The following is a 26136-nucleotide window of genomic DNA, read 5'->3' as shown; positions in this document are numbered from 1 at the left end:
GGACCTCAGAGCAGTCCACCTAGCCTGTGGAATCTTTCTGCCACATCTTTCCAGTCAAGTGGTACAGATGTTCACAGACAACATGGCCTCGATGTTCTACATCAACAAGCAAGGGGGAGCCCGCTCGTCAACTCTGTCACGAAGCACTCTGACCGTGGGACTTTGTCATCCAGCATGACATCCACCTTGAGGTGTCGCACCTCCCCGGTGTCCAGAATGCGTTGGCGGATCGCCTCAGCAGGTCCTTCTCTCACCACGAATGGTCCCTCACCGACGCCTCCCTTCTCTCATGGGAAGGGAATCTGAAGTACACATTTCCGCCAATTCTGCTGGTCAGCAGGATCCTGGCAAAAGTCAAAGCAGACAAGGCGCGAGTCATCATGATGGCCCCGGCGTGGCCTCACCAGCATTGGTTTGGCATGCTCATGGATCTGGCTGTGACTCCCACATGGCCACTGCCCAGCCGCCCGGATCTCCTCTCGCAAGACCATGGTCGGCTCCTGCACCCGAACCTTCCCTCCCTTCACCTTCATGGCTTGGTGCTGCCTGGCTGAACCCGGAGAAAAGGACCTGCTCCAGTCAGGTACAGCAAGTCCTCTTGGAAAGCAGAAAGCCCTCCATCAGAGCAACTTGCCTGACAAAGTGGAAGCGGTTTGCCTGCTGGTAGAGAGGCACGGCATTTCCCCAATAAGGTCGTCTTTACAGTCCATCCTTGGTTACCTGCTGCACCTTAAGCATCAAGACATTGTGCTTTCCTCCATCAAGGTGCAGCTTGTCCAGGGCAAATTGGAGTTCTCACATGACATGTCTACTTGGTTCCTAAAAGGACTCTTCCCACTGGTCTGGGACCCGATTCTGTAGTGGGACCTCAATCTCGTTTGAGAGGCCAAAAATAAATTTTAAAAAGTCAAGAAGCTTCATTTTGTCCTTGTCATGATGTTTTGAAGTTTTAGTTTTTTTCTTTTTTCTTGCTTTTGACTTTTTAATTTTTAAAAAAAATTAAAAGAACCACTTAAAACCCAAAGAAATTCATTTTGGGTCAGCTGAAAAATTTTGTTTTGACCCAGAACAATTTTTTTTGTTTTCATTTGGTAAGAAACCCCAATAAATCAGTTTAGCACCAAACTGGTTTGGCTCCCAAACTGAAGAATTAATTATTGGTTCAGCTCTGCTTCATGCAGCATATATTTTGCCTGTGGAGCTCACAGCCACTGGATATCGCTGAGGTGAAGAGTTCAGCGGAATTAAAAAATAAACCACTAGACACATGGATAGCTACTGTGATCCATACCTCTGAGACCTAGAACGCAGAGCAGTAACATAGTCTCTGTGGGGCTACTCAGTAAGTCAACCTGATACCTGAAGCTGGTGCAGAAGGTGGCTGCTTGCTTGGCACCAGAGTTCCATGATCTCCACCTGCTGCCTGGTTTTTAGGTGACATATAATGCTTTGAATTGGACCTATTAAGCCCTAAATGGGTTGGGATGTGCCTACTAGATGCCGTCTTGAAGCATTCCATCCTGTGCACTGTCAACAGAAGCACTTAAGAATATAAGACCGGCCATACTGGGTCCAACCAATGGTCCATCTAGCCCAGTATCCGGTCTTCTGACAGTGGCCAGTGCCAGGTGTTTCAGAGGGAATGAACAGAACAGGCAATCAAGTCATCCATCCTATGTCGTCAACTCCCAGCTTCTGGCAAACAGAGGCTAGGGACACTCAGAGCATAGGGTTGCATCTCTACCCATCCTGGCTGGTAGCCATTGATGAACTAGAAAAGTTCATGGAGGTCCTTTTTTGAACCCTGCTCTTGTTTTGGTCTTTACAACATCCCCTGGCAATAAGTTCCACAGGTTGACTGTGAGTTGTGTGAAGAAATACTTCCATTTGTTTGCTTTAAACCTGCTGCCTATTAATTTCATTGGATGACCCCTAGTTCTTGTGTTACGTGAAGGAGTAAGTAACACTTCCTTATTCACTTTCTCCACACTAGTCAAGATTTTATAGACCTCTATCATATCATAGAATAGAATCATAGAATATCAGGGTTGGAAGGGACCTCAGGAGGTCATCTTGTCCAACCCCCTGCTCAAAGCAGGACCGATCCCCAGTTAAATCATCCCAGCCGGGGCTTTGTCAAGCCTGACCTTAAAAACTTCTAAGGAAGGAGATTCCACCACCTCCCTAGGTAACGCGTTCCAGTGTTTCACCACCCTCCTAGTGAAAGTTTTTCCTAATATCCAACCTAAATCTCCCCTACTGCAACTTGAGACCATTGCTCCTTGTCCTGTCATCTGCTACCACTGAGAATAGTCTAGATCCATCCTCTTTGGAACCCCCTTTCAGGTAGTTGAAAGCAGCTATCAAATCTCCCCTCGTTCTTCTCTTCTGTAGACTAAACAATCCCAGTTCCCTCAGCCTCTCCTCATAAGTCATGTGTTCCAGTCTCCTAGTCATTTTTGTTGCCCTCCGCTGGACTTTCTCCTATTTTTCCACATCCTTCTTGTAGTGTGGGGCCCAAAACTGGACACAGTACTTCAGATGAGGCCTCACCAATGTTGAATAGAGGGGAATGATCACGTCCCTCGATCTACTGGCAATGCCCCTACTTATACAGCCCAAAATGCCATTGGCCTTCTTGGCTACAAGGGCACACTGTTGACTCATATCCAGCTTCTCGTCCACTGTCACCCCTAGGTCCTGTTCTGCAGAACTGCTGCCTAGCCATTCGGCCCCTAGTCTGTAGCGGTGCATTGGGTTCTTCCGTCCTAAGTGCAGCACTCTGCACTTGTTCTTGTTGAACCTCATCAGATTTCTTTTGGCCCAATCCTCCAATTTGTCTAGGTCCCTCTGTATCCTATCCCGACCCTCCAGTGTATCTACCACTCCTCCCAGTTTAGTGTCATCTGCAAACTTGCTGAGGGTGCAATCCACACAATCCTCCAGATCATTAATGAAGATATTGAACAAAACTGGCCCCAGGACCGACCCTTGGGGCACTCTGCTTGATACCGGCTGCCAACTAGACATGGAGCCATTGATCACTACCCGTTGAGCCCGACAATCTAGCCAATTTTCTGCCCACCTTATAGTCTATTCATCCAGCCCATACTTCTTTAACTTACTGACAAGAATACTGTGGGAGACAACGTCAAAAGCTTTGCTAAAGTCAAGGAACATCACGTCCACTGCTTTTCCTTCATCCACAGAACCAGTTATCTCGTCGCAGAAGGCAATTAGATTAATCAGGAATGACTTGCCCTTGGTGAATCCATGCTGACTGACTGTTTCTGATCACTTTCCTCTCCTCTAAGTGCTTCAGAATTGATTCCCTGAGGACCTGCTCCATGATTTTTCCAGGGACTGAGGCGAGGCTGACTGGCCTGTAGTTCCCTAGATCCTCCTTCCTCCCTTTTTTAAGGATGGGCACTACATTAGCCTTTTTCCAGTCATCGGGACTTCCCCTGATCGCCATGAGTTTTCAAAGATAATGGCCAATGGCTCTGCAATCACATCCGCCAACTCCTTTAGCACTCTGGGATGCAATGCATCCAGCCCCATGCACTTGCGCACGTCTAGCTTTTCTAAATAGTCCTGAACAACTTCTTTCTCCACAGAGGGCTGGTCACTTCCTCCCCATGCTGTGCTGCCCAGTGCAGTAGTCTGGGAGCTGACCTTGTTCGTGAAGACAGAGGCAAAAAAAGCATATCCCCCCTTAGTCATCTCTTTTTTTAAGCTGAAAAGTCAGTCTTATTAATCTCTCCTCATATGGAAGTTGTTCTAGACCCGTAGTCATTTTTGTTGCCCTTCTCTGTACCTGTTCCAATTCCAATATATCTATTTTTTTTGAGATGGGGCGATCATATCTGTCCACAGTCTTCAAGATGTGGGTGTACCATGGATTTATATAGAGGCAATGTGATATTTTCTGTCTTATTATCTATCCCTTTTCTGATGGTTCCTAGCATTCTGTTAGCTTTTTTTGATGGCTCCTGCGCATTGAATGGATGTTTTCAGAGAACTGTCCACAGTGACTCCAAGATCTTTCTTGAGTGGTAACAGCTAAGTTAGACTCCACCATCTGAATGTTGGGATCACTTACTCTCAACTTTAGACGGCTTTGCCAGTAATGCTTATGCGTCAGAGACCCCTCTGCTTTGGAATCTATTCCCACCGTTGGTCCAAACTATGCCAGTCCTGTTGATCTTCAAGCTACACTGAAAGGCCTGTGTCTCCATGCATGGTCCTGTGTATTATCTAAAAGTACTATCACCCCTATGCAATCAAAAATCAGACTTAAATCATGAGAGCTTGTCATAAATATAAAGAGAAGGGTAAACACCTTTAAAATCCTTCCTGGCCAGAGGAAAAACCCTTTCACCTGTAAAGGTTAAGAAGCTAGGATAACCTCGCTAGCACCTGACCAAAATGACCAATGAGGAGACAAGATACTTTCAAAAGCTGGGGGGAGGGAGAAACAAAGCCCCTCTCTCTCTGTCTGGGTAATGCTTTTGCCGGGGACAGAACAGGAATGGAGTCTTAGAACTTAGTTAGTAATCTAGCTAGATATGCGTTAGATTCTGATTCCTTTAAATGGCTGATAAAATAAGCTGTGCTGAATGGAATGTAGATTCCTGTTTTTGTGTCTTTTTGTAACTTAAGGTTTTGCCTAGAGGGATTCTCTATGTTTTGAATCTGATTACCCTGTAAGGTATTTACCATCCTGATTTTACAGAGGTGATTCTTTTTTACTTCTATTAAAATTCTTCTTTTAAGAATCTGAATGCTTTTTCATTGTTCTTAAGATCCAAGGGTTTGGGTTTGTGTTCACCTATGCAAATTGGTGAGGATTTTTATCAAGCCTTCCCCAGGAAAGGGGGTGTAAAGGTAAGAGGGGATTTTGGGGAAAAAGACGTTTCCAAGCAGGCTCTTTCCCGGTTATATATCTGTTAGACGTTTGGTGGTGGCAGCGATAAAGTCCAAGAGCAAAAGATAAAATAGTTTGTATCTTGGGGAAGTTTTAACCTAAGCTGGTAAAAGTAAGCTTAGGAGGTTTTCATGCAGGTCCCCACATCTGTACCCTAGAGTTCAGAGTGGGGAAGGAACCATGACAGATCTTTAGAATCTTTATTTGCCTTCTGGTGTTTTGAGCCTTCAGGGGTCACATTTTCAGGCTTTTTCCCCTAACTATGAGGGCTAGAAATTTATGAAAGTAAAATCTGTCTATTAATCACAAGATTCTGAGAGCTGGGGCTCTAAAAACACCAAATTGCAAGACTCAACAAAATCACGAGTGGGCAACGCTAGGAGAGAAGTAAAATACCTGAGGTCCACTCAGTGGTGGTGGGGAAGGTTAGGAAATAACTTCCCATATGGACAGATTATGCCATAATTGTTGATTACAAGGGTTCTTTGCACCTTCCTCTGGAGCATTTGGTAGTGGCTACTGTTAATGTATTACAGGATTAGATGGACTTCTGTCTGATACAGTGTGGCAAATCGTCTGTTCCTGTCAACAAAATCTCCTACCTTATGGAAAAATGCAGAGGGTGTGGCTTGACTAGTAGTTGGAACCCAAGGTTAGGAGTCTGGCTACCCAGATCTCCAATCATTACCACTGCTGGTACTTATTATGACATATCTATATTGCCTTGGCATGCAAAGAGTGCAATCAAGGTGGCTTTGCCTACAGACTTCCTATCTGACTTTGGATAAATCACTGAATTTCCCTGTGCCCCAGTCTCTAGAACAAGGATACTCTTTACAAACCTCAAATAACTTATCCTTGCTCCTCTACTGTGAGGGTGAGTAAAGCATTTCTGAGAGCCTCCGTTGAAAGTTGAGGACAGAATTTCCCAGCGTCACTTACTTCCCTGTTCCATGCTTGCAGATCTCTGCAGGTATCATGATAAGATTCCTAGTGATGAACCCTGGTGCAGGTTTTGCACAAACACATAATAAGATGGTGCTTACCCCCCCCCCCAAAGAGTTTACAACCAACGTATAAGAGAAGAGACAACAGGTGGATGGGGGAGTACAAGAAAATGAGACAGTGTTCAGTGGCATGATAGGCAGCGGTTTCAGCAGATACCTATTTTGAATCTTCTAATGTTTTGAAAAGCAAGTAGATTGCAGAGCCTAAGTACAGTGGCTTCAAGGTAGCCGGTCTTATCCCCACTTTAAGGCCTGTTCAGACTCCTTCTGTCATCAGCTTAGTAACTACTTGACCATTGCTAATATAATTAATAATCATGCCTAGCTACTTCAGCCGGCACGTCTAGTACATTGATAAGGGTTCAGCTATTAGAGTTCACCGTATATCCCCTAGCAATATCTTCTCTAATGGGATTATACATCACGCTTATTCACTGATGCTCACGTGTGTTGGTATCCTGGTGACATGGCATCACCCAGCCTCCCACTAGATGGCACTATCCATCAATCTATCACTGAAGGCTCAGCTGGAGTACACCCCTGGGAAATGGGATGAGAGGGGGGGCAACAGTTTTTTTGGTAGTTGTAGTGTCTGAAACTTTCTGACCTGGAAGGAAAACAATCACTGACTCCAAATAACTGTGTTGGGGTCCCCCTTCAAGCTGGCAAAGCTTTTCAAAACAAATGGCCTGCTGTGATCCATCTTAGAATCATAGAAGATAAAGGTTGGAAGAGACCTCAGGAGGTCATCTAGTCCAATCCCCTGCTCAAAGCAGGACCAACACCGACTAAATCAAGCAGGACCAACACCAACTAAATCAGACCAACTTCTGTGTTTAATTACTGACTTTCTCTTTAGAATAAACTTCCTGATTCATATGACTTAGTTGGAAGGCCATAGTTTTTGGATCTGATGCTATACTCACTGCTTTCAGATTGTCAGGTAGTTACCATTTGTACTGGGACCTAGGGGCCATAACACATTCTGCTAAGCACCACACAAACATCGACTCGGACAATTTCTGTAAGCTCTTTGGGATATCGACTTTGCCCTTTCTGAGACCACCTTACAATGCTTGTGTCGCCATGTACAGTACAAGCCAAAACAATCTTGACAAACAGTTTTTCCAGTCCAAACGTGCCTCTAGCCCATTACTACCTTGGAACGTATCTGCACAGAGCCCCCCCCCCCCCCGGATGATAAACGTGGGAGCAGAGATAAGTGGCTGGGCTAGAAATGAATTTCTGCAGTTGTTCGATAACTTTCAGTCTTCATCAATAGGAAAATCACTGAGAATGGCCTCCTCCTCTGGGAGTTGTGGGAGGAAGCACAAGAGCGGTATGTGCCAGCCAGCCCGAAGACAGACAGACACACGTATGTCTGTCTAACTTCTGGTGTGCAGTTGAAGTAGATGGCTCAAAACTCCAGTCGCTGGGGGGTACGTGAGTGTGAGGCACTTCTGGAGACCTTTGCAGTGGAACCACCTTATGGAAAGCAGGCACCTCAGATGAGGTAACACGTTTGAAGCCAGCTTAGCACAGCTACGGACATCAGCTTCTCAACTGCAACATCCATCTGTATTTGAGGAAGTCTTTCTCCATCTCTCCCTGATCCTGCTGCTTTCGCAGGTTCTCCCTATGCTAATGTAACTCCCTCTCCCTCCAGGGCTGACAAGGGAAGCATAGTGATGTAGTCTGTGTGCATGAGCACTCTCTGAAATGAACGCAAAATCCCATTACCTGTGCCCAGACAAGTGTTGATCTGCACTACAACTGCATCTTGCATCCACTCCACCCTTAACCTAGTTCTCTTTTCCAGGAGAGTCTCAAGTGAGAATCTGTGTATCGCTGCGGCCTTTGTTTATACATGAGAAAGGAATGTTGGCAAGGGGTTACAATACCAGGCTAGGAGTCTGGAGAAATTCAATATATTCCTAGCTCTGCCACTGACTACTGGTGTGACCTGGGGCCAGTCACTTAAGCTCTCTGATTTAATTTCCTCTCTTTAAAACAGGATGTGGATACCTATCTCACAAGTGGACTGACAGGTTGAACATGCTCTTGGGCCTGGTCTACGCTACATGGTTAGGTCGATGTAAGCTGCCTTACATCGACCTAGCTGTGGGAGTGTCTTCACTTAAGTTTGGCTCCCACCGATTGTAAATGCTTCTCTGTGCTGATTTTAGTAACACCAGCTTGATGGTTATTGGCCTTCAGGAGCTGTTCTGCCATGCCCCTGGTTTAGTTCAGGATATCGCTTCCGTCCTGTGGCAGTGACGTGTTTTAAATACAAACCCCTCCGCTTTCAGACTTGGGAGACGTGAAAACGAAATTGTTCTTATCAAGATGAACTTGCCCGCACTGTACATGCTGCATGCTCAGTCGCAGTCAACCATTTGTTAACTCCTATTATGCACGAGTTGGATAACATATTGATGATGGCTCCCATGACTTAAATCAAGCTTGTAGCTTTAAAATGTTACTTTCCATTTTTTGGAGGTTTATAGTGCTAAAATTCACTTCCTTTTGGAGTGGGCCAGGTGTCTGTCTCTCTTCTGAATCATTTTTCTCACTCCCAATTAGAAACCATCTTTAACTGACATTTAGGAACTTAATAGGGTAACAGTGGTAATCCGGTCACCATCTCTGAGGCTTAAAGAGACTACCAGGAGCTAGGAATGGGAATCAGAAGTTCTATGCTCAGATTAGACTGATAAAATCCTAGACGTCCGAGGTAACCCAGTGCAGCCAGCTGCCACTGTAGGGTTGTCTGCTAAAGTCCAGTTTTTTGTGGCAAGAAATACTGCGCTCACATCCTTCATATCCTTGAAATTGCAGTGCTATGTTTAAAAGTAGGCAAGCTAATAACAGCACGCACCTGGGGTCAGCGGCATGCCTGACTCCGAGTGGCAGAGCCTGAGCCAAGCTAGTGAGCATATTTCTGGTGTTAACTGTCTGGTAGTTTTATAGGTGTATCATCAGTTCTCGTGTCTCTACTCATGCTCCAGCTTGCAAAGCTCAACTGGATCCCGTGGCTTGGCTCTGAGTCTCCCGTCTTGGCCAAATCTAAATGGTAGACTCTAGGCCAGGGGTGGGTAAACTTTTTGACCTGAGGGCCACATCTGGGTATGGAAATTGTATGGCGGGCCATGAATGCTCATGAAATTGGGGGTTGGGGTGCGGCTCTGGGTGGGGGTGCGGGATGAGAGGTTGGGGGTGCAGGAGGGTGCTCTGGGTTGGGACCAAGGTTTGGAGGGCAGGAGGGGGATGAAGTTTGGGGCAGGGGGTTGGGGTACGAGAGGGGGTCGAGGCATGAGAGGGGGTCAAGGGTGCAGGGTCCAGGTGGCGCTTACCTCAAGCAGCTCCCAGAAGCAGCGGCATGTCTCCCCTTGGCTCCTACACGGAGGCACTGCCAGGCAGCTCTGCGTGCTACCCCATCCACAGGTGTTGCCCTTGCAGTTCCCATTGGCCGCGGTTCATGGCCAATGGGAACTGCGGAGGCAGCGCTTGGGGCAGGGGCAGCGTGCAGAGCCCCCTGGCTGCCCCTACATGTAGGAGCCGGAGGTGTTGGATCATATTAAAGAAGTTCTGTATTAAAATCACAAATGAGTTTGATTCCCCATAGTTTAAATTCCAGGGTATTACTAATTAAAAGGTCTCTTGGTTTTTGGTACTGTTTCTCTCCCTCTGTGTGTGAAACTTGCAAGCTGCTAATTGTGTTAGTACATTCTAAGACAGAGTCTGTTCTCTAAGCAATTCACAGAGAGAGAGACTCAAAGCAATACTCTAACAACAGAAACAGCACCCAGAGACTCCCCGCCCTTTTGTTGTATTAACAATTGTGATTAAAATAGAGATAGAGGATGTATGTGGATGGATGCTTGGTGTGGATAATAACTGAATGATCAGGGAGGTGCCAGCCTAAGAATCCAGTGTCCATCGGCTGAAGAAGGCGTCAAGTGGAAATAACCAGAGGACCCCCGGAGGGCAGACTGGAATCCACCCAACAGCCTCAAGAATGGGAGAACCAAAGAACAAGATAACATCTTGGAGCCGTCAGGAATGTGCTATCTGCTGATTGATTCAGCAACAGCATGATGAAGCAATTCCCATAGACTGCCATAGGAAGAAATTCCTATAAAAATAGACTCTAAAAAGTGAGAACTTTGGGGTCTGATTCTGCAAACCAACTTCCAGGAGCATCAGATGAGCATCTGACAAGGCCCTGCTCCCTCCTCATGTCCAGGCCACCTGGCCAGTGGCTTGGCATGAGCAACTCTAAGGCTGGTAACTATGATAACAACCTTGCAGAACCTGTGTGTGTGTGTTTGTATGAATGAATGTGTGAATAAATATGAGATTGAATGGAATGTTATAACTAGAACTAACTGCTTACTATGATTCTTTCTGTATTCACAGTAAATGTGGTATTTTGCCTTTTTCCCTTTAATAAGATCCTGCTGGTTTTTATTTTATTGGTATAACAGAGTGGGGACATGCCACTGCTTCTGGGAGCTGCGCGGAGCCACAGCATGCATGGAGCAGGGCAAGCCCCTGACCCTGCTCCCTGGCTGGAGCGCCGGAGCAGGGAAACCCCTGGATGCCGCTTCCCAGCGGGAGCTCGAGGGCCAGATTAAAACATCTGAAGGGCCAGATGTGGCCCCCGGGCCATAGTTTGCCCACCCCTGCTTGAGGCTCTCCCCATGGTTCTCATGTGACCATTGTCGCATTTGTTAAAGTCTACACTAGATTGCTTAAATGTATGGGTAACCCTTTTATCCTAGGTTAGAGAAGGCCTTGGTGTGTCTTGGGCTGAGTATAACAGAGGCAAAACAGACTCTAAAGAAATATCAGGGTTTGTCTTAATCAACCTACCTTCTAATCTTGCTGCTTAGTCCAATTATACAGTAGGGTCTCATTTCCTTGTAATTCCGCCCTTTAATTGTCTGTCTTTACAGTAAAGCGCTTTCAGGAACCAAAAGAAGAGAGGCGTCCCTGGAGGATATGGTGAGAAATAGCTTTTTTTAAAAGCTCTGAACTAAGGGGAATAGATTCTGTCTCTCCGAACGGCTTTTTATGTTTACTCTGATAATTAATGGGCTTCTAGGTCCTTCCTGTTCCTAAATGTTTAACGTGGAAACCGTGAACAGACTGAAATTCTCGGTGGTGTTACTTCCTATAACGTTCCCATCACAGTATGGATGAAATTAACTGCACTACTGTAATCCTCAATGCTGCGGTGTATTTGGCCCTGTTCAGTACCTTTTACTGTTAGTTGAGAAGTCTCCAGGCATTACCAGCTCACTAACAACTCATTAGCTCCAGAAAGCTTTATGCAGTTCCCAACATACCGTTGGTTACGCTGCAGTGAGAGCCAAGTTAAAAAGCCTGTTACACCTGTGCATTTGTAGCTAAGAGCTGTATAAGCAGGTCTAATATCAAGGACTGAATGGCCTCATGGCCATGCAGGAGAACCTCTCATCACTAAGATACCAGCTGAAATCCGGCCCAGATCAGTAGTAACCAAAAGATTTCACAGTCTCATGTCATCTCACATGGGCTCTGAACAAAGTTGGTGATTCAGTCCCGTTCCCAGTATACAAATGGGAAAACCACCATCACAGTTGGCACTGACTTCCTTCTTGCTGGCAGTCTCAGGCTGAATGGGCTTATGTAGGCTGAATGCTCCTGCCCCATCCCCACCCTGTTTCCTAATAGCGCCCTCACTAATGCTGCATTCAATGTGCTGGGGGCTCATGTCCAGTGAACTCTCTGAAGTGAATGTTTGGTAATGGTGTAAATCCATGAGTCGCGCGTGCTGCTCCTTGTGGGGGTGGGTTTTTCAAAAGCACTTGGCACCGGCCTACCTCTGATCCCATTTACTTCAGTGAGGGCTTCTGGGAATCCCTCCTGTGGATTACAAAAGCTCTTTGTGCCAGGCTTGATTTGAGGTCCCCACCTTCGCAAGTGTGATTCGTGTGCCAGCTAATACTCTACTGCTGCTATAGGAAAGGTTGTTGCATCTATTCTTTTCAGGTTTTATGATACCTCCAAGCAAGCAATAGGTGCCCTCTTCATCCATTTTGCTAATGTTTTCCTGTCGGGTCATACTGCAGAAGATCCCTGCTCTCTGTGAGTATAGCAGTGTGCTTGTGTAACCCACACACCTTCTGGGTGTGGTGTTCTGTCCCATCTAGTGGCACTGAGACCACTTAGAGATTAATGAGTTTGCTCTACAGCCTTAGCTAACAGCTGGTTGGCTTTTAGCTCATGAGGTAGAGGCTTATGCACTAAGCTCCAGAGGTCCCAGGTTCAATCCTTCCCGCCGACGCCCAGGGTCTATCGGTGTTACGCTTGCATTAATGTTCTCTAGTTGGGACTGGAGGAATCTAAATGCACTTGCATCTATTGTCTCTACTATAGAAACAGACACTGACTTAGATCCTCTGAATGCTGTTCATTCCGATCTACCAGTCTGTGTTTCTCATCTGGGTGGAGGCATCTGGGGCATCCAGAGTATCTGGCACTCCACTGGAAGTGCAAAAATGAATGGGCAGCTGCGCTCCTGGAGTGCCGATGCAGTTGTCTGGGAGGCAGTGCTGTCCGGTGGCTGAGATTCTGGAGATAGGGGCTCTGTGGTCAGCTCTGACACTGACTTGCTGTGTGACCTGTTTGGGGCAGGAGAGGGAAGGTCTTCCCAGTCCTTGTACAGTGTCCATAGGTCTCAGAGTAAAGTGCCATACACATATTGATGGATAATATATTTGTACATTGTAATTGCATTTGGCACATATGCAAGCTAAATGTGTAATTGTCTCTTGCACGTCTGACGTTCTGAAATCAGGCCTTATAGAGGAGAATCCTAGTTTAAAATGTCTGCCTTTACCTGTGCTGTTAGTACTTCATACTATTAAAGCCGTAAAGGTGTGTTGAAATCTGTTACTCTTGTTTTTCCATCTGGTTTTCATTCAGTGTCACTTTCTGGCTCTCCTGCACTAGCGTTTGCATTCACACTATTGTTGAAGGCTGGGGGAGGGGTGTAAATCAAAAGAAAGAGTTTGCCTTTCTTTTACCACAAATCCTTTATTCATACTAGACTTAACTCCTCCTCAGTGGTTTTGACTAACTCCATTAGAATTCTTGGAAACTTCTCTGGCCTTTGGTATACGGGAGGTCAGACGAGACGATCGCTTTGGTCCCGTCTGGCTTTAGAATCTCTGAAAACCCAGCTATAGCCTTTGAAAAAACAAAAACAAAAAACACTTGCCTCAGAAAAAAATTGGTAGTATCTCTTTAAATGGTGTTGGCCCAAAGTTGAACCTACGATTCTAATAGAGTATCTGCAAAGTCTGTGATTCTTTATAGTTTAAACAAAAAAGCGCAGCAGAGCTCTGTTCCCCCCGACTTCCTTAACATATATGTCAGTGTTCGGTAGGGTTGCCAACCCTCCCGCTTCGCCGGGAGTCTCCCGGAATCGGGCTCTATCTCCTGGAGGTTACTGAAGCCAGTCCGGGTGATTTTAGCCCGCTTAAAGTCTGGCGGTGCAGAGGGGCTAAGGCAGACTCTCCGCATGCCCTAGGCCCAGCGGCTCCAGGAAGCAGCCAGCACGCCCCTGCGGCCACCGGTGGGGGCAGGGGGTCTCCATATGCTGCCCCTGCCTACAAGCACCATTCCCGCAGTTCCCATTGGCTGGCTGCTTCCGCGAGCCACTCGAGGCCAGAGCAGTTAGCCGCGCTACACCGCCAACCAGAAGCCACCCGAGGTAAGTGCTGCCCAGCCAGAGCCTGCACCCCTGACCCCCTCTGCACCCCAGCCCAGAGTCCCCTCCTGCACCCAAACTCCCTCCCAGAGCCCACACCTCCACACTCCCTCCTGCACCCCAACTCCTGGCCCCAGCTCTGAGCCCCCTCATGTACCCAAACTCCCTCCCAGAGTTTGCACCCCAACCTTCTGCCCCAGGCTCAGCCCCCTGCCACACTCCGAACCCCTCGGCCCCAGCCCAGAGCCTGCACCCCCTCCCGCAACTCAACCCCCTGCCCCAGCCCAGTGAAAGTGAGTGAGTGTGCGAGACGGAGGGAGGAGGGGATGGAGTGAGTGAGGCAGGGCCTTGGAGAAGGGGGGTCCTTAGGGAAGGGGCAGGGTGTTTGAGTTTGTGTGATTAGACAGTTGATAACCCTAATGTTAGGGACTATAGAAATACTTACATCCATGTAATCTGAGCCCTGAACAAGGTAATTTAGTGTCTCAAGGCTTTGTCCATGGACTCTGTGTCAGAAAATATACAAAGCCTAGTCCCCAATCCTCCAAAAATCTTAAGCACATGTGCAACTTTAAAACATGTATGAGGCTACTGAAATCCCAGAGAATTACTCTTAACACTGAGTAACAGTGCAGTGATAAGCCAGTGTGTATGGGGAGGGAAGATTTGCTAAAGTGTTCCCACGGTGGTTATAGATTAAAAGATGGAAAGATTAGATATTGAAATATTCATTAATTGGGCTTTATCTTAAGGCACTCTTTGGGGTTCTGAAAAGAAAATCTCACACCGTTCATGACTATACAATAAATCAAAACTGGATACTGATTTCCTAAATGCCACAGAAGATATTCTCAGGCTAATTTGATCCTGTAATATATCATGAACAGAATCTTCTTAGAACTTTACAGATGAGTTGTGGGAGGAGAGGGAGGTGCGGGGGAACAGGGGAGGCAATGGACCCAATTCTCCTTTCATTTGTGGCTTCTCACTTATATAGATTCTATGCCAACAGCACTGTTGGCTTTAATGCAGTTATTTCATTGTCTCACCAATATACAGGGAAGGAGAATTGGGACTGCTGAATATAATGAAGCTCGTCTTATCTGAATGGGGATTTCCAAAGTATCTATCAGAATCTATTCTGATTCCCTGGGAGCTAAGAACCCAGCTGAGCCTGAATCTTCAAGTGTTACACAGGGTGTTTTCTCCCCCCTCTGTTAGCTACCTAATGAATTTCATCCTCGATGCCACACTGGGGATGCTGCTGATCTGGTTCGGTGTGAAGGTTGTCTCCTGGCTTGTGGAGCATCGGAAGTACACATGCCTAGCCTTTGGAGAGTATGGTAGGTGTAGGACAACCCGATCTTCTTCCTTTCCCTCCAATATTTCTATATCATCTTTGCACAAAAGACACAGCAAGTTCACGCTTCTGATGTTTACTGGAAGATTCAGGCTAATGGAACTAACACTGGGTGCATTCAAAGAAGATACTTTAATACTTAGATATAATACTTAGTCCTGCCTAGAGTGCAGGGGACTGGACTAGATGACCTCTCGAGGTCCCTTCCAGTTCTGTGATTCAGATGAATAGTTAATTCTCAGAGGTACCTGTCAGTCATAGCAGTGTTTCTCAAACTTTTGTACTGGTGACCCCTTCAACATAAGAAGCCTCTGAGTGCGACCCCCCCCAATAAATTAAAAACTCTTTTTTTATATATTTAACACCATTATAAATACTGGAGGCAAAGTGGGGTTTGGGGTAGAGGCTGACAGCTCGCGACCCTCCCCCCCATCCCCCAGGTAATAAACTCATGACTCTCTGAGGGGTCCTGACCCCTAGTTTGAGAATCCCTGTGCTAGAGATTAGCTTTCATATTAAAAATGTCATGAAATCATTAGGTAACAAATAGATCAGTATCCACAAGCTCTTCCTACTCAGCAAAAGTAAAAATTTCACTCTCCAACTCCTTGGTGAGGTACCCATTCAACCTGCCTCTCTAGGAGAATACGTAAGCCTTTTCAGCACATTCTAAATGTTGACTACTCAAGGTTGCTTTGCACTTGGGTGGAGGAAGTGTTTTGAATCAAGGATCCTTAGCTGGAAATGCCCAGCCAGCAGTCTCATCCATTTGGGGTTGCATAGGTCCTAAAGAATAGAATCCGGCCCCAAAACTCTATTTCTATGTAACCCTTCTGCCCGTCAGAGTTGGCAGCAACAAGGGCCGGGTTCAATATCTAGGGGTTCCATTCCAATAACACAATGCAAACCGGCTCGAGCCCCCACCCAGTGACCTGGGACAAATATATACCACCCCCGCTGGGCGCCTCCAAGAGGCAATACTTCCCCTCTCGCAAGCACATAGTCTGAGTGTAGCAAAAGTCTTTTAATAACAGAGAGAAACAATGTGGCATTATGTTGGGGAAACACCACCAACCGGATTCATAACACAACCCATGAGCAAAAACAACCCCACCCCAGGCAAATTGGGGCATGCCCTTTTCCCTTTGGTTCTTGAGTCCAGCAACCCCAAAAGTCCAATGCCCCAAAAGTCTCTGTCCCTGGTCAGGGCAGCCCCAGAGTTCGAAAGTTTATCGGCGGAGCTTTACCTCCCAACCTGGGTGGAAATGGGACGGGGGTAAGAGGCACCTTACGTGATCTGAAGCTGACCGCCCCATAGCTCCATAGCGGCGCTCCGCTCCGCCAGCCGCCCCACAAAACTCCTTCGCGCAGCTGCGCTCCGCTCCGCCAGCCGCCCCACGAACTCCTTCGTTCAGCTGCGCTCCGCTCCGCCAGCCGCCCCACGAACTCCTTCGTTCAGCTGCGCTCCGCTCCGCCAGCCGCCCCACGAACTCCTTCGCTCAGCTGCGCTCCGCTCCGCCAGCCGCCCCACGAACTCCTTCACTCAGCTCCACGGCCCACAAGCAGCTCCTGCCATCCACACACTGCTCCGTGTCGAACTGCTTCACCAGCCGTCCCGCAAACTGCTCCACAATATATCTTCAGGCTCCCCCACTACTTAACACAACACTCAGTGATTTCAGCTCTTAGGTGAATTCAGCTTATAGTAGGGGAGCCCCAGTGCTGGGGCACTGTCAGCCCAAAGTGAGCTCAGCAGCCTATAACTAGACTTCTAATGAAATCAAAATTATCTCTGATATTCCACAGTGGAGAGAGGAGGAAGTGCAATCAGCATGTAAGGCCCTCACCAAGGGGCCCATGCCACCAAGTATTAATACTTGTCCCCAGCCTCTCTCCATTCACACAGTTTTGGAACCCATGACCCTTGCCTAGCGAGTGCTACTTAGATGATGGTGAATCCCTCCATCGTAACAAAAGGCCACGTACAGTTCCAAGCACAGTTCCCATAATCAGGGTAATAACAATTTATTCTTCCTGCCCCAATAACAGAGACACTGGGGATCCCACAGCAGCCAAAGTGACCATTTGGGCAGCTATGGTCTCATTCTAGGCGTGGTGGGTGTGTCTATGCAAATGAGATCTGCCCCTGAAGTTCTTTTCCACAACTTGCCACACCTCACCACCAGATGTCAGGGTGGAGCTCATCCTGACACTGCTTACATCTAGATCATGGATTCAGAAATTACTTAGTGTATTCCTGATATTCAGTTTGAAGTTCTGAGATTCTACCATCATCCTTCCTTTATTTCATCCCCTGCTTTGGGATCTGTGAGCCTGGTTTTTTTAAACATTTCCACTAGAGGGTAGCACTTGTCTTTCTAAATAGAAGATGAAGTTAAGGGAGTACAGTACTTCTGTCTTTCGGAGGGGGAAGACCAAAAAATAATTCTTCCCTACTGCTTTGAAAAGATTGGGGGTTTTTTGTGATCTTAAAGACCCACTGAAACTTCAGCATGTCCTACAGAATTCCTTCTGTTCCTGAACCATTCCATCAGTAAAAGCTACATTCTCACTTTCCCACCCCCTAAAGGTTTAATTATTGGGGATATTTTAATGAAAACAGGATTGACTCCTTCCCCCCCCCTTTGCTTTTCATCTGGTAATCTAAGCAATTAGCGTTTGATCCAAAGTGAAATCAGTGTAAAGACTCCCATTGACTTGAACTTTGGATCAGTCCCTTGTTTAGTGCTTCACATCTTGAAAGTGCTGTACAAATAAACTAATCCTGCAAGGTTAGGTTCCTTCCGATAGAAACCAAGAGAGAGCTAGTTTAAACGGACTTGTTTAGTCATGATTCTTCCTGAAACGGGTGTAAGCTTTCAGAAGCGTCTAATGTCGGTTAGAAAAACAGGCATAGGTGGGGGTGAAGTGTGAGATTTGTATGTCTCAAAGCAACCTTCTTTATGGAAGCTGTGTTAGAGAGCTCATACTTTTGTAAACACAATCCCAGATTACCCTGCAGTTGTGCCTCTTGTAGCTAGTTAGTGCATCTAATATCCATCCTTCTTCCCTACAGCATAAAAACCTTTCATCTGGGATCACGGTTCCCAGCCAGATGGCTGCAACCTCCTCCTTTTTGGACCTCTAACCACTCATCTTCACCCTTCCAATTGACACACACAGATAGCAGCCAAGTTACATTCTTGCCCAGATCACTGTCTTCAGACGTTGTGGAGAGTTAGGTCTTCCAGAGGGATTTGAATGGAGAGAGTATAGCAGTGCTGTGAACTTCCTAAGGCAGGGCAGTTCTTGCCTAGGCAGTGGCATGGGAGGTTTGGAGGTAGCTGCTGGAGAAGCAAAGGACAAAATGGCCGAAGAGTTATGCAGGGCCTTGAAGACAAGAAGCCTGATCTTTGATTTGGTGAGCCAATTCAAAGTGGGGAGGGTCATCTGGGCAAGAATGTAACTTGGTTGCTGTCTTTTTGTGTCAATTGACAGATGAGTGGTTAGAGGGCCAAAAAGGAGGAGGCTGAAACCATCTGGCTGGGGGATGTGACCCTGGATGAAAGGATGGTGGGTGGTTGTTTTTGTGGGGGGTCTGTAGGGAGAAAGAAGGATGGATCTTAGATATACTAACTAGAGCAAGAAGTGGCAGTAGTTTGACGTGGCCTGGATGGTTGGGACATTGAGGGGCAGAGTGACATTCTTGTGTATATAATTGAAACAAATGCTTTAAACTTTCTTGGTATTTTAAACTAAAAATGTATTTTCTCCCCTGTGTGAAGTTCCATGTGAGTGCTTGGCTCTTCAAGAAATTCAAGCGTTTCCCTTGGAGACAGCAAGTGGGAGTCTGGTGTGATGGTAGAAAAGTAGGGGAAGAATCCATATCCCTGGCTTGATTCCAGACTCTGCACCAAACTTGTCAGCATTATTGTAGCTTCCAAACCGGACTGGAGGTTGTCTAATGGTAACTAAGCCAGGGTGCCAGAGTTCTGTTCTCCCAGCCCTGCCATTGTTACTTTGAACCAGTCGCTCAACCTCTCTACCAAATTTTTTTCATATTGGGGCACTCTCTAGAGAGAGACCTTGAGCCAATAGGGGTATTGAGGCTTTATTCAGTGTTTGGCTTGCTCTGAGATCTTGGCATGACATCGCTGGGGAGAAACTTTATAACATATTTGGTTCTGAAATTAATAAAAAGATCCATGGCTTTCACAGCAAAAGAGTGACTTGTTTTGGTAGTTCAAGCCACGCTTCTGGAGAGAGAGGTTAAAACTTTATAAAGAAACTTCATTAATCCTCTGCAAGATTCTGAAGAGTCCCTAGTCTCTGATTGCCAGAAGGTGGGAATGGGTGACAGGGGATGGATCACTTGATGATGACCTGTTCTGTCCATTCACCTGGCACTGGCCACTGTCGGAAGACAGGATGCTAGGTTAGATGGACTATTGGTCTGATCCCAGTATGGCCATTCTTAGTTCTTAAGATTAGTTAAAGCTTTGTTAATATGGGTGAAAACTTCCCTGTGTTTTCTGTTCAGCTTCAGGCATGGAGGAGGGAGCAGAAGCTGCTTTTTAAAATTAAGCCCAGCTAGAGCAAAGTCCTCTTTGCTTAGAAGGAAGAATGCCAGTTGGCTAACCAGGAGAACAGCTAGGTGCCATCTATTATCTGGCTTGACTGATTTTTGTGTTAGCTGTTCCTGGCTCCTCCATGCTTTTGGAAAATAACAACTCTTAGGGGACTAAAATCTTTTAACAATGACCTGAGACATTGGAGATCAAATTTCGGTGGATTGCGGGCTTGATTGGGAAATTGCTGGATCCTTAAGAGCTGCTCTTGCTTTGTGTAAAGTGAAACAGATTGCTGCAGCTGCACTCCTCTTCCACGGAGAAGCAACACCATAAGGAGCACCTGTCCAACCTTCTGTCCAACCTGTCCTGTCCAAATTCCAGTTGTGGTTTCCCCCTGGAATATCGTTGAAGTACAATCTGTCCTCTCCCTGCCTAGTGCTAAAACCTCAGCCTTCTTCAGGCTTGGGGAAGGTAACCTAAGTCTAAGGCTCTGTTTTCACTAGAAATGCTGCCATGGTAGCGCTGCAGTGTAGACACTCCCTGCAGTGACAGGATGGGGTTCTCCCATTGCTGTGGTTAATCCATCTCCCCAAGAAGCAGGAGTTAGGTCAACAGAACAGTTCTTCCGTAGACCTAGTGCTGTCTACACCTGGGCTTAGGTCAGCTTAACTACATTGCTCAAGAGTGTGGATTTTTCTTAACTTTTTTAGTGTAGACCTCGCCTGAGCTAAATACAAGTTGGGACAAATTGTTAAGCATAAGGAACCCATGCATGCTGTGGGAGATCACTTAAAATGAAGTGGGCGATCAGGGGTTTGCAAGCAATAGGGAGCCATGCTGTGCCGGGCACCTCAGACTCGCACAAAATCATGGTTCCTACCCCAAAGAGCATAGTCTCAAATAGACAATGTGCTAACAAAGAACTGGGGAGAGGGAACAATGAATAAGTGCCGTGCTCAAGGTGTAAGTTAGTACGTTGCATGTCAATTTTGTTTGAAAATATTTTTTACATCCCTTCTCACCTGTTCATCCCCCTCCCTATATCCTCATCCCCCTCCTATAGATGTCCTTCAGTTTTCTCTCCAGGAAGGAGGGCTTGAGTGGATATTTCTGGGATATGAACCTGCAGTTCCAATGACTCTAGAGGTTCTAAGCATGATGATTCAGTCAGTTTGCTGGCTGGAGATGTAAAGACATTCTGGTCAGAACCCTATTGAATTCGGCTGGTCAAAGTTAGTTGTAGGAGAGCATGCTCCGTGCCAGCTGTTGAGTTTAACTGAGGACCTGTGTGGGATGCTTTTGGGCCTGTTGTCATGGTATTTATACAATATTTCCATAACAAGTGTTCCCACGTCCTGGGCAGCCAAGGGAGAGCTGTCTGTTAGTGCTTAAATCTTACCAAAAATATCCAGATGCTGTGGGGAAGGGGGCTGACTTTGCATTCTAGCTCACTACTCCTGTATGTGGGGGAAAGTGAGTGGGGGGGGAAACCCTAATAGTCCAACACTACCAAAGGCCTGATCTCTCACTGCCTTGCCCCTCCTGGCAGCATTTCCATCTGGGCAAAGCGGGTGTGAAACTGGAATTCTGCACTTGCAGGCACCCACTGTGCCCGGGTGCAGATGCCTCCACAAGGCACAGGGCACTGGAGAATCACTGTAATGCATGGGACTTAAACTGGTATTAACTCCTGCAGTTGTATGATATGAAAACTGAAGTACAGCTCTATTCTCAGTTCAGTTACCAGTGGTTCAAGAGAGGGGTCTGAACTGGAGCAATGGATCCAGGGCCCTGCCCAATCTCAGTGTGATCCAGTGCCCACTGAAATCGGGCCTCAGACTCTATCCATATTCATGTTGGATTGGGCCTGCCTGGCACCCTTGTTGGCAGTCTTGCCAGATGCTAAGGGTGATGAAAATCTGCTCTGATAGGTGGCACCTGCGCCTTGGCTATGAGTCGTATTGAGGCAGCCTATGCGAGAGGCTTGTACGTTGCTGCCCTTGATCCTGTGGTTAAATAAGATGTTCTTCTCCAGAGCTGACAAGCCAGCGCTCTCCATCCGTGTTGTGTTCAATTAAATGTTACCTTTAAATGCAAACGTACTTCCAGCAGAATTATTACTGTATCTCTTTGTACGCTACTCTAGAGTATTCAAACCATCACCCTCTCAATTTCCATTTGCCTTCTGGCTTCTATATAGCTATTGGGTTTGCAGTTAACCCTTTTGTATATGCTCAGTGCACATATGGCTTCATAAAGGCAGCGAATAAAGCTATCAGACAGGGATGTATGGGGTTTGCTGACAGCTCAGTGCAGTAGAAGCCACATGGATTAAAAGTAATTCTGTTGTGTGGTAATGGCTTGGAGTGAGAGTAGCACCGCTGCTCATGAGGCATTCAAGCTTTGCAAGCTACCGGGAGGCTCTCACCCCCAGCACAGCTGGAACACATGAGACATGAGGAGAAGGACATTCCTGTACCATGGAGAGACGTGAGTGAAGACTCAGGGGACTACAGCAGAGAAGATGGTGTATGCTTTCTTCTGACACTTGCTAGCTACAGTGCAAGAATATCTTTGAAGCCTTTTATACACAGGATTGGAATTGAATGTTTGCTCAGGTCAGATGATCACCTCTTTCCAGTGTCTCCAGGAGGTGAGTCTGGCTTTATGGGACTTGCGAGGAGGCTATCTGGGCCTGTGTCCGAGGGAGCAGTGCGTGGGTCTGAGGATCCATAGAATCACAGAATATCAGGGTTGGAAGGGACCTCAGGAGGTCATCTAGTCCAACCCCCTGCTCAAAGCAGGACCAATCCCCAATTTTTGGCCCAGATCCCAAATGGCCCCCTCAAGGATTGAACTCACAACCCTGGGTTTAGCAGGCCAATGCTCAAACCACTGAGCTATCCCTTCCCCCAGCCACTCAGCCATGCAGCCACTTAAGAATAACCATAAAACAGTTTGACATTTACCCCAGGCCAATGAGATATTTTGGCACTGAGCAGCCTCTTGTTCCTAGGAGACCAAACTCCTGCGAAGCACAACTCCAAAACCCCCAGAGCCTCTGGGCAGAGGATAAAAACAAACGCATGTCTAACCCTGAAACTTCTTTATGCTGAAGAACCGATTGTTCCTCTGTTGGATTAAAACTTTTTTCCTCAGTTTTGAAAATAAAATGAAGAACATGGAAGAGAAGGGACAAAACAGCCACACCTGTTGCTTGGAACATCTCAGTAGTGGGGTCTGTGCCTCTTTGACAGCTCTTCTGTTGACTTGTGCAGGCGTTAATACCAAATCCCCTGTGGCTCACTCTCTCTCCTCCTGTTGGTGGTCACAGATACAAAGTGTCCATGCTGATTTTGTTGGACCGATCAGTATTGATCTCAATGAGGAGTTGACCAGCCTACGGGCTCTTGTGGAAGTGGGTGAGAAGACTCACTTGGGGGATTTCTTGGCTCACTAAGAAGTCTCAAAAGCTGGCAGCACAAAAGCTTCCTGCCCAGACCCCACACTGCGTGGATTTACTGTTCACTCTTCATATTCTTCTGGGAAACGATTTATCTACTCATTAAGTTTGACACATGAGTGTTAACCATTTGCTGTTGGCATCATTAAGACTTTTTTGCATCTGCCAGTGGCCAGTAGGTGTGAGATTCTGCATTGTTCTAGCCTTGCTATTGAATTTGTGTGTGCAGGAGAGAGGAGGCAGCTTTCCCAGCAGTATCCATGCTATATGAATGACGTGCTGCGATCTAGATTTCCCTGTAGTCTGACACAAATGCTGTAGCTTGCACTCGCCGAGGCCGGCAAAGGTAGGGACCTGTGTAATGTAAGCTCCGATAGGATCAGACTGAATCAGGTGTGACTGGGGATGAGGGCACTCTGTGTATGTCCTGAGTTTGCCACCGTTCCTTGCAATCTCAGGGGTTGTAATGGATCCATTGTTTCTCCTAGATTCTCAAGTATCAACTGTGGCATATAATGCGTTTCGCCCGTCCCTCCTCCCCACCCCATCTATAGTTCAACTTGGAGGCTGCACTGTTTCTGTGGCTGTGGAATCTCAAGGTCTGATTATAATGTGTTCTATGTGAAAAGCATCTGGAGCCTTTAGCTAAAGCAGAATGCAGCATCTTGCCCATTGATTAAAGCAGTCTGCGCTCAATGACCTATGGCTCTGAACTAGGTGCCTAGAGTCTCCTGTGTGTGCTTAGGAAGGTGTTGGGTGCCAGTCTGTAAAGCCTGAGTAGTTTGGGACCCAGTTATCTGAGAGGTGAGATCCATCACAATGTGTGGCACTGTAGATCAGAAGAAAAGAAGGGGTTCTGTGATGCCCGTTTAATGATTCTTGTAATATTGGCACTCTTCCTTGCCAAATAGGACTCGGACGACCAAGTCACCTCACCTAGCAGCCCAATGGGCACCTGATCACTTCAGCTGATTGCTTCCCCAGGCTAGATTTGAGCTCACGGCTGAAAATGAGAAGATCTAAATTCCATTGACAGAGCCAGTCAACCATGCAGCCACTTACGAAAATCCATAAAACAGTTTGACGTTTACCCCAGGCCAATGAGATATTTTGGCACTGAGCAACCTCTTGTTCCTAGGAGACCAAACTCCTGCGAAGAACAACTCCAAAATCCCCAGAGCCTCTGGGCAGAGGATAAAAACAAACGCATGTCTAACCCTGAAACTTCTTTATGCTGAAGAACCGATTGTTCCTCTGTTGCATTAAAACTTTTTTCCTCAGTTTTGAAAATAAAATGAAGAACATGGAAGAGAAGGGACAAAACAGCCACACCTGTTGCTTGGAACATCTCAGTAGTGGGGTCTGTACCTCTTTGACAGCTCTTCTGTTGACTTGTGCAGTCGGTATGTGATGGAGAATAACGACGTAAAGGGTAACCATGCCGGCAGTGTTGCATTGAGATCACCGGGCTAGAGACTTGAGGCATCCACAGTGGAAACCCTGAACCAGGCAAAACTTGCCTGATTTAAACTCTGGCCCGGCTTATTGAAAGTTTCGGGAGTCCAGGCCAGTGTCTGATATCGCAACATAACCAAAAGGTGCAGTGCTGTCTGTTTCCAGTGTGACTGTTGGGTTTTGCTTTGAGGTTTTTTTGGATCTGTTTGTTTCTCTCAGAAATGCCAAAGTGAAGAGCAGGTTTGCAAGGCCACGTGGCTCAAACTAGCTGAGTTTTGCACAGCTCTAGTTAAAGGGTTTAGGCAGCCTCAAAGTAAACACAAGGCTTAGTCTGGTCTCCGCCTTATTCTCTTCCTATTCTACATGAAGGAAAATGACTTCCCCAATTTCTGTGTGGCTCTGCAGTCCGCCCGTACAAGTACCATATCAGACTGTTTTGTTCTGCAGTGATAGCTGGAAGCTTTTGAGGGGGGATAAAACTAGCATCCATTCTCTGGGACTATATGTTTCCCTGTGGTGACTGAATCTGTAGCTAAATTTCCTTATCTCTGCCTCTTAAGGACTTTCACAAGAGGGGATGGATGGAGAGGTAGTATGGTTCAGTGGGTAGGGCACTGAATCTGGGATTTGGGAGAGCTGGATTCTATTTCTTCCTCTGTCACTGACCTTGGGCAAGTTCTTCTACTTGGTGACTCGACAGGGTATAAGCGCTTTGAGGAAGAGACTAGGCACTACAGCACAATGGGATCCTGACTGCAGTTGGGCCCTGTCCAATGTATTATTTATATTAGGACATCGACATGCAAGATCGGGGTATAATTCCTGGGTGTCATGCTGTCTGGAGTGGCTCACGACTGTGAGTGCCTACCTCAGGACGGCCTGTCGGAAAACAGGGCAGATGCCCAAGCCTGGTGGTGTGTTCTGTAATCAGACTTCACCAAGGCAGTGACAAATGTGAACTCCTGGATCACTATGCCAGTCTTACCATGGAGTTACAGACAGTCCCCTTAGATTCTCCAATCTATCTTGCCACCCAGACAAACTGGACTTTGTGATAAAATGGTCACTTGCACCCAAAATCACATCACATTTAGGTCGCTTCCAGTCCCAAAAGACCAGTCACTTACCCCAAATCAATTGATACTCTAGATCTTACACCAAAGACAATAGTGGTGGCCAAATCTATAGTAAACTAACTTAAGGTTGATTTAGCTAACAAAAGGAAATGAGAGTTATTGAGAGATGAAAGCAGGTAGAATATATGCACAGGTTTAATTCCAAATGGTGGCAGTGATGTAATAATGCCAGTTTCCCAAAAGTTTTTTCTGGATACCCAGATTGTCTCTGGATATCTCCACGTTGCATCTGGTACACTTCCTTGGAAGAGTCCAAACAGTTCAGAAGTGTAAGATCTTTACAAGTATGGATTCAAGGAGCTTTTCACAGAAAACAAGCTGGCAGTGTCACTACCCATGTGGCCTTTCACTTTGATGATAGAAAGTGAGGAATGCATTTTGAGCCTTTGACCTCTGATCATCGCCCAAAATGGCCACTTCCCTTGAAATTAGCACTTTTCTGTTAAAGTTCTTCTTTT

General features: G+C 46.6%; 1 protein-coding gene across 1 annotated transcript in view; it reads left to right on the top strand.

Annotated features, from left to right (window-relative positions):
• LOC140906948 (store-operated calcium entry regulator STIMATE) overlaps positions 1-26136 on the top strand; it is an 85910-nt gene that overhangs the window by 37287 nt on the left and 22487 nt on the right. The window contains exons 3-5 of the mRNA XM_073331928.2: positions 10893-10941; positions 11971-12066; positions 14915-15036. Coding sequence (XP_073188029.2) covers positions 10893-10941; positions 11971-12066; positions 14915-15036 — 267 coding nt within the window. The remainder of the gene's footprint in view (positions 1-10892; positions 10942-11970; positions 12067-14914; positions 15037-26136) is intronic.

Source organism: Lepidochelys kempii, chromosome 1, assembly GCF_965140285.1.
Source record: "Lepidochelys kempii isolate rLepKem1 chromosome 1, rLepKem1.hap1, whole genome shotgun sequence".
In the NCBI taxonomy this organism is placed as follows: domain Eukaryota; kingdom Metazoa; phylum Chordata; order Testudines; family Cheloniidae; genus Lepidochelys; species Lepidochelys kempii.
This window is presented reverse-complemented; position numbering and strand designations above follow the sequence as displayed.